Genomic DNA, 8010 nt, shown 5'->3' with positions numbered 1-8010 from the left:
TTGCAGCCATTCTATTCTTATTTCCACCCTTGCCTTTGTTCCACTTTTGTGCACCTTTGGAGTTGTTGTAGGGAGATTTAGAGTAATCTCTTCCTTGGTGCTTGCTATTGTCTCTTCCTTTTCCCTTTGATTCTTTCTTTCCCAGGGGGTGCCAACTTGGGTATCCAACAACAAACCAACATGTTTCTTTTGTATGTCCAGGTTTAGCACATTGAGAGCATACTGTGTCACTGTTTTTACTATACATAGCCACAGCATCAGAGTCTTCTTTGATTGGCCTATGTATATCTCTTTGGGATTCTTCTTGCTGCAAGCAGCTACAGGCACTGTCCACAGTGGGAAGTGGTGTCATCATCAACAACTGACTTCTCTGAGCACTATAGCCATCATCCAATCCATTCAGAAATTGGAACAGCTTTTGTTCTTCCTGTTGTTGATTCAAAGCTCCAATGAAAGCATTGATTTCAGGTGTCATGGTGGTTATAGGTGGATATATGTTCAAGGCCTCAAGTTCTTCCCACAAAGCTTTCATATCTGTGTAATATTCTGAGATAAGCTTGCCTTGTTGCTTAGTCTCATAAATATCTTTGCATATTTTATATTTCCTTGACCCATTTGACACAGTATACCTTTGTTCCAGCTGTTTCCATATGGTTGCACTATCAGTCACAAACATAATGGACTTTTTTATGGATTCAGTGACATTAGACATGATCCATGAGATGACCATGTTGTTGCAAGTATCCCAATGATCTTGCTTAACTGAATCATTGGGATCTCGCTTGACAACACCAGTCACAAAACCAAGTTTTCTCTTTGCACCAAGAGAAATCTCTAAGGATCTCCTCCATGACCTGTAATTTGAGGCTCCCTGAAGTTTTTCTATGTTTATAGAACTACTGCCATCTAAAGGGTGAAGGTAAAGGGGGCTTGTTGTTTCTATTGTAGTCATAGTGTTGTTGTTATTTCAAGATTTTCTTCTAGATATATAAGGAAAGCAAGCATACAGCAGACCCTAATATAAACTGACTACAGATTTGAATGAAAGACTAAATATAAAGCTTCAACCTTTAGGAAGAAAAATAGCCTAACAGCATTGAATGAAGTGATTGAATGACATAATTTGTGCAATAAACGAACCTGCAGCTCTGATACCATGAGAACAATCGAAGTTCTGAAACTCCAGCAATGCACAAAGATATTTAGCCATTCAACCCAGCTTGTTCATTCATTCATTTTGTGATAAAAACTGCTCAAAACAAGGAGCATTACATGCCTTATATAGGCGGCGTATCAGCATGGGAGTTGGCGCCCTAAAACACCTCACTAATCCCTAGACATGTGACTAAGGAAAAGGACAAAATAGTGGATACACCACCACATGTGATAGCATAAAGAGAAAGCAGCAGAATGGGCTAACAACTACTACTCTAGGCTGGGTTGGGCTTCATTAGTGGCTCATTTAGGCCACTATTCTCAACAGTGTTGATTCTCAAATGTCTGATCGAGTTCTGTCTATAGTTTCTGCTTGAGTAGCATTATTCTAGAGTTGCTTTGTAGTCTGCATCAAGGTATACGTCTAATTACGAATGAGATAGAAGGCATTGCTCAAATTTATTTAATCTCTTTTCTCAATTTACTGACGAAATAGAAAAGGCCATTGGTTCTTGTGTTCTTCCTGGTATTTATCGAAGGTTCTAAGCTTCTGTAAAACTGCTGGACCATGAATTGCTGTGAGAAACATACTTTTGCGCATGCATCATTGCGATAATCACAAGAAAGGAGGAATTTACAGACTTTTTTTTTCTCTTTTTGTTTGTTTTTCTTTCTAGCTTCTTTGCATTGAAATGACAAGTAGTTTCCAGAAATTCCCATGAGTTGAGTATATCATGAGAACACTTTGACACAGAATAGTTCTTATTACTAGCACTTGTATTCCCAATGTTACTAGCACTTGTATTCCCCATACATTGGTTGTTGCTAGTTTATGCCTTTTGCTACCTAAACCTAGTTATAAGGTGCATCAGTTAGAATGTTGTGTAATGTATTTGTAAGTGATGAGCTAGGGGTATTTTAAAGCAACATGAGGAATCACAATGATGCGTACGTGTTCCTACCAAAGACTCCTAGCATATTTTGTAAAGCTATTCAATGCTCAAAATTGGCTGCAATATGTTTTATACTTTCAATAGATAGTCGTTTATCATATACGAAGTATGATGTATGCATGTCTATGCATTAGAAGACACGAGTATTAATTTTCTTTAGAACGATTATGCCTATAATCAGTAGTTTGTTTTACTAATTAATTTTACATTTTTCAGGGGACGGTCCAACAACTAGTTATCACAAATACACAACATAAGATATACATATACATGTCCATTACATTGTCAAGAGGATACACAAAGCACTAATGATCAGTGTGATTGCCATAATCAAGCATGAAAGGCTGCCATCTCGGCGGCCTTGTTGGCGTCGTGAGTAGCGCTAGGCGGATCGAATCGGCTAAAGAGCCTGTAAGATGAGATGAGAGAAAGAGCAGCATAACATAACATGACACCAAAAGTGAGGATAACTGAAGTAGTAGCTTTGTGGCAAAATGCCCCAAAAGTACCACATGCTGCACTCCAAGTGATGGCTGTGTCTCCCTTGTATGCTAAATACACTACTTCTGTTGATACTGCTCCTGCTGCTAAGATCACGTATGTCAGCACCTGCATATATACATATTGTTTTTGGTAGTTAGAAACTTAGAACGTACGTACGTACAACAAAACTAGTGACATTTATCCATTCTTTATAATGGACCGAATTAATGAAACTAAACTGACCGAACTGCACTGAACTGAACTTAATTGAATTGGTTGAGTTGGTCCTTTGACAAGGTATCGGAACCAGCGTGACGTAAATGTCACGGGTTCAAATCTCATGCCATCATCAGCTGAGATTGTTTTTATATTTTATTAATCGAAATTCCAAGATTTTGCAATAACTTGTACATTGATTGAGTGTAATCCACACTCATGCCACGGATTTCATATGATGGGAGTGATAGAGTATAAAACTAATCTTGGGACTTCAATCGATCATCAGCTTAAGCTTTTGATTTAGTTGTTATTTGACAATTCAGACTACTATAATACCCATGAAATAAGTGAAAGGATGTTTTGAGATTGTTTTTATATTTTATTAATCGAAATTCCAAGACTTTGCGATAAGTTGTACATTGATTGAGTTTAATTCACACTTCAAGCCCAAAGCGCTTTCATATGAGGGGGAGTGATAGAGTATAAAACTAATCTTGAGACCTTCACTCAGCAGCTTAAGCTTTTGGTTGAGTTGGTCCTTTGACAATTCAGACTACTATAATACCCATGAAATAAGTGAAAAGATGTTTTTAGATTAATTAATCGAAATTCCAAGACTATGTTGCAATAAGTTGTACATTGATTGAGTTTAATCCTCAATCATAATTCATTAATTAATAATATGATTGATTATATAAAAATCGAACCTGGTCAAGGAGGAAGAAGGTCCAAGCTCGAGAGATGGTGGGAGGTCGAGGAACGGCTGTAAACACCGCAGAAAGTAGAGAGTAACCCGCACATATTCCATTTGCATGAACTAGATACCTGCATTTAGTCATGTATGTTAGGAATTAACTTAGCATCCATTTCTCTCTTTTTTCCTTTAAAAATATGTCAAAGTTATTATAATGGCCAAACCATATCAATTCCGGCCCTTAATGTATGATATTCAAGCTAGTAGAAAATCACGAATCTATAATTTACGTGACACTGTAAAATACTTTATCTGTTCTTATTTACATGACATAATTGGGTTAATGACATTATTCATGCAAGCTCATTTAACTTCATTTTGTGATTTGTACTTAAGAAAAAACATAGTCGTGTAGGGTCTAATTAGATTCGTCTCAATAAATACTTTTTAAATATCAAGTTTTTATAATTTTTTTCTTATTCATGATTGAAGATATTGGTGTTTGTAATCGTGCATTGGCAAATGCGTCTAAATAATTGTATCATTTAAAAAAGGCTGGAGGAAGTAACTGTAACGTTCAAACCAATATTCATTCAAACAAACGGGTCATTTTTTACTGTCATTATTCAAGCTCTTCTAAGATTATACTAGTACTTCATAATATCATGATCTATCTATATTGACAGAAGCAAAATTTCGTCAAACTCGAAATAATAACCCATCACATAATCAAATTCGAAATTTCACTCAAAGCCTCTCATTAGTCATTACTCATACCCAGTGAGAGTATAAAAATTTGTGGACTATGAACAATGGTGCACAATAAATATGATTTACTAAGAAAACATATGCATACAAGCAAAAGAACATGACCATGCGATATATATTTCACTTTTTTGTTATAAAAAAAATAATATATTATTTTACTTTTTATTTAAAATATAAATAAATAAATATATTCATGATCATTTTACTTAAGGTAATGATCTTTTAACTAGATATTCGTGTTCTTAAGGTGCACCACAATCACTGTGCATCGTGTTACACCTTCTAAATTACGGAGGGTATCATTTATTCCTTAAAAAGGCTCCCGCAAGAAGCGGGGTAAGGGGGGATCAGCCCATCACGGGTTCGTGAAGGGCTCACCGTTTCTCATATGATCCTGCCACCCTAGATGATCGTCCTAAGAGAGAACCGAACAGATAGCCGACGCGCAGTTCACTTATGTCCTAAACAAATTATAATCTTCTAATTAATCTTTAAAGTTTCATATAATACCTTAATCGAAAATGATAAAGATTGCAACATGCGATCTTTAATAAGATAATCATGGCATGGATCAGTAGGCTACTTTTTGTTAGAAATGTTCAATGACCTAATAAAAGGGTACAATAATTTGGTGCTTTTGGGGGAAAGTTAGACAAAGGTCGAGATTATTATTGCAAGTCAAGGTTCAAAATAGAAGTAATTTGCAGAAAAGAGTTCATATAAATAGAGCAATTCATCAATACATCAATGCATAGTATTTAAAAAGGAAAAATCATAGATGATTAGATGACACGTGTCCCCTTATATATCTTTCATTTTTTATTTTTTTTTTACTTTTTTTTTAATTTTGTTGTTTGTTATACGAAATATGTTATAACTTCAACGCCTCTTTCATTTCATCTTCCTCATTCAACATCATTTCACAATTTAATTCATATATTCATTCAATCTCTTCCGCTTTATCTCCCTCTATAACACTCAAATTAATCTACCATTTAATTTATATTATTTTTTTCAACTTTCACCTCTATATGATTCCTCTATTCCCACTAAAAATCCCAAAGCCTCAATAAAATTAGCATTTTAAAAAACGATTTAACAACTATTATATAATTGTTCGTTCATTGAACGAGCTCAAAAGCTAGGTACTATCTATGAGTATCCAACATTACTACGAGATGTGCTACCATATGTCATGCCCTCTTAACATGAGAAATCACAAAACAATAAAGAGGTGTGAGAGCTCGCCTGTACTAATTTCTTCCTATCTTTTTTATATATAGAACTAATTTTGAGCTTCAATAATGCAAATTTCGTCATTAAAATCCAAACAATTGTAAATATTGAAAAATAAGGGAAATTAATTGAAGGAGAGTAATTACTTGAAAGCACCAAGATCGGTGTATGAAAGAGAGCCATAATCATTAGTCTCAGTATTCTTAAGCATGACAATAAGAGCAGTTACACAAAGACCCATCGGAAACAACCGGAACAGCGTCTCCGCCGTACGCATGCTGGTGGTTCTGCCACTTTCATCATTCACCGCCGCCCTTTCCGACACCACAACGTTTCCTTTTTGCTTCTTCTCCGCCATACTCTAAGATCCCTTTCTTTAATTAGCGACCAGTTTGGGAAATAAAACTGAGGATGTTGCAAGCAAGTTGTAGTACACTGGTTTTTAGCTAGCTAGGTAGGAGATTGAAGTAGACATGAAGTGGTTAGTTGCTGTGTATTTAAAACGAGATGTTGTGCAAGTTAGGTGTGTGTGTGGATGAGGTGCATTAAATTTGACATTATGGTTTGATATCACGCATTTCCGTATTGTTGTTTGCTTGTAGTTAATGAACTTTCAATGAAGGCTCTTTCAAGTAAGCATGGGAACCAGAAAAATAGTTTAGGGGGCATGAATTTTTAGGTGGACCAAGGGAAAATTAATTCGACATAATTTTTATTTTTCTTCAAAATTTAGACTAGTGATTCGTGAACCAACAAATTATTCACCAATGTTGTAAGTTTTGATAGTTTCTGGACAATTTTTGGTTTTCTTTCTTGGGTGATGATAAAGGTCGCAAGTTGCGACAACATTTAGTTGTCACAATTTTACGTGTCGCAGTTTAATTGGTACATATAGGCAGTGGCGGACCTAGGCTTGGGCAACCTAGGTCACGTGACCCACTAATATTTAAAAAAAATATTGAAAACCCAAAAACACCCTCTCTCTTTCTCTCTGGAAGTCTGGAACGCAGAAAGTGTGAAACCAAAAGACAAAACCTAAAAACCTTCTCCCTCTCTCTTCGACGCAGGCCGCAGCCGCCGACCCACCAGCCACCAGCCACCAGGTCCGCAGCAGAACCGACTCAACGTCTCAACCGAGTCACCGTGGTCGCGGACTCGCGGGGAAGAGAATTAGAGGAACCGAGCAGCCGAGCAGTCGAGGGCATCGAGGATTCGAGGAAGTGTCGAGCACCGAGGGTCCGAGGAAGAGGAGGAGCAGCCGACTAGCCGAGCTGCCGAGAACTGACGCGGCGACGCAACGAGGGTCCGAGAAAGAGGAGGATCAGCCGATTTGAGGAGTTGAGGTATAAATTGTATAATTGTGTAAATTTAATTATCAAACATTAAAATTTTAATTATTAAACATATAAATTTTAAACTATTGATAATAATTGAATTGTGATTTGTGAATTTGTAAATTGTAATATGTTGATAATTTGTGAATTTGTGATATTTACATTATTACATATTGTTTGTGAATTGTGATATTTGTGAATTGTGATATTTGAGAATTTGTGAGGAATTGAAATGTCGAATTGAATTGAATTGTTGAGGAATTAGGAATTGAATTGAATTTGTGAGGAATTGAATTGTTGAATTGAATTGTTGAGGAATTGTTGAATTGTTGAGTTGAATTGAATTGTTGAGGAATTAGGAATTTGTTGATTTTGATATTTAAATAGTTGAATTAGTAATTTGTTGATTTAGGAATTAGTAATTTGTTGATTTAGGAATTATAATAGATGATATAATAAATAGATATCAAAACATGAAAAGCCGTAGAGAGCAATTGTAATTTTGAAGCTTGGTTGTAATAATTAATACTGTTACTTTTGGAATTTTTTTTTTAAGTATTAATATATTTTTTTTAATTTAAACATTGATTTATGATTGTATGGTGAGCGGCTTAGAATGGTGAGCGGCTTAGAATGGTGACCCACTATCCGTGAAATCCTGGCTCCGCCCCTGCATATAGGCGCCACGTAGGCTAAGTGTCGTAAGAATATTTTTACTATCAATTCAATATTTTTACTATGAAAATAAGGTAGTCGATATAAAGAAGGAGACAAATTAGAATATTAAGATTTTCCTACCTTTTTTGAAACATGTATAATATATTATATAAGTTAAATATATTTTAGTTTTCAATTTAAATTATGACACATAAGCATGCCATATCATCATTGTGACACAGCCTAAAAGTTGCATGCAGTGGCGGTGCCAGGAAATCTGTGTTAAGGGTTCGAAAAACTTAAAAACATGTCATATTTTGGTGCAAAATTTACATTAGCAAATTTTATTGATTTTTTGTGTGCAAATAACAGGTTTTATACGTAACGTAGTACATAAGATAAATAATTTTAAAAAAAAAAATCAAAGAAAATGAATAAAACAAAAGCCATTTTTTCTAGAGCATTAGATACTTTTCAAAGTTTGAAAGAAGTATAGTAATAGGAATGTATA

At 35.2% G+C, this 8010-nt stretch overlaps 1 protein-coding gene across 1 annotated transcript; it reads right to left on the bottom strand.

Moving 5' to 3' along the window:
* Positions 1-2254: 2254 nt before the first annotated feature.
* Positions 2255-6234, bottom strand: LOC110776290 (CASP-like protein 2A1). Its single transcript, XM_021980833.2, has 3 exons — positions 5655-6234; positions 3518-3635; positions 2255-2717 (listed from the first exon to the last, which is right to left on the bottom strand). The coding sequence occupies exons 1-3, from the start codon at positions 5864-5866 to the stop codon at positions 2439-2441; spliced, it is 609 nt and encodes a 202-aa protein (XP_021836525.1). The 5' UTR covers positions 5867-6234; the 3' UTR covers positions 2255-2438.
* Positions 6235-8010: the final 1776 nt, after the last annotated feature.

Source organism: Spinacia oleracea, chromosome 6, assembly GCF_020520425.1.
Source record: "Spinacia oleracea cultivar Varoflay chromosome 6, BTI_SOV_V1, whole genome shotgun sequence".
Lineage (NCBI taxonomy): Eukaryota > Viridiplantae > Streptophyta > Magnoliopsida > Caryophyllales > Amaranthaceae > Spinacia > Spinacia oleracea.
Note: the sequence above shows the minus strand (reverse complement) of the source record. Positions and strands in the feature narration are given on the sequence as shown.

Bases quoted from the DNA above. Each gene is read 5' to 3' on its own strand.
- LOC110776290 (XM_021980833.2), bottom strand. From the start codon at position 5,866: ATGGCGGAGAAGAAGCAAAAAGGAAACGTTGTGGTGTCGGAAAGGGCG. The intron at 3,636-5,654 runs GTAATTACTCTC...GACTAAATGCAG, and splicing joins ACCGATCTTGGTGCTTTCAA to GTATCTAGTTCATGCAAATG. The intron at 2,718-3,517 runs GTTCGATTTTTA...GTATATATGCAG, and splicing joins CCTTCTTCCTCCTTGACCAG to GTGCTGACATACGTGATCTT.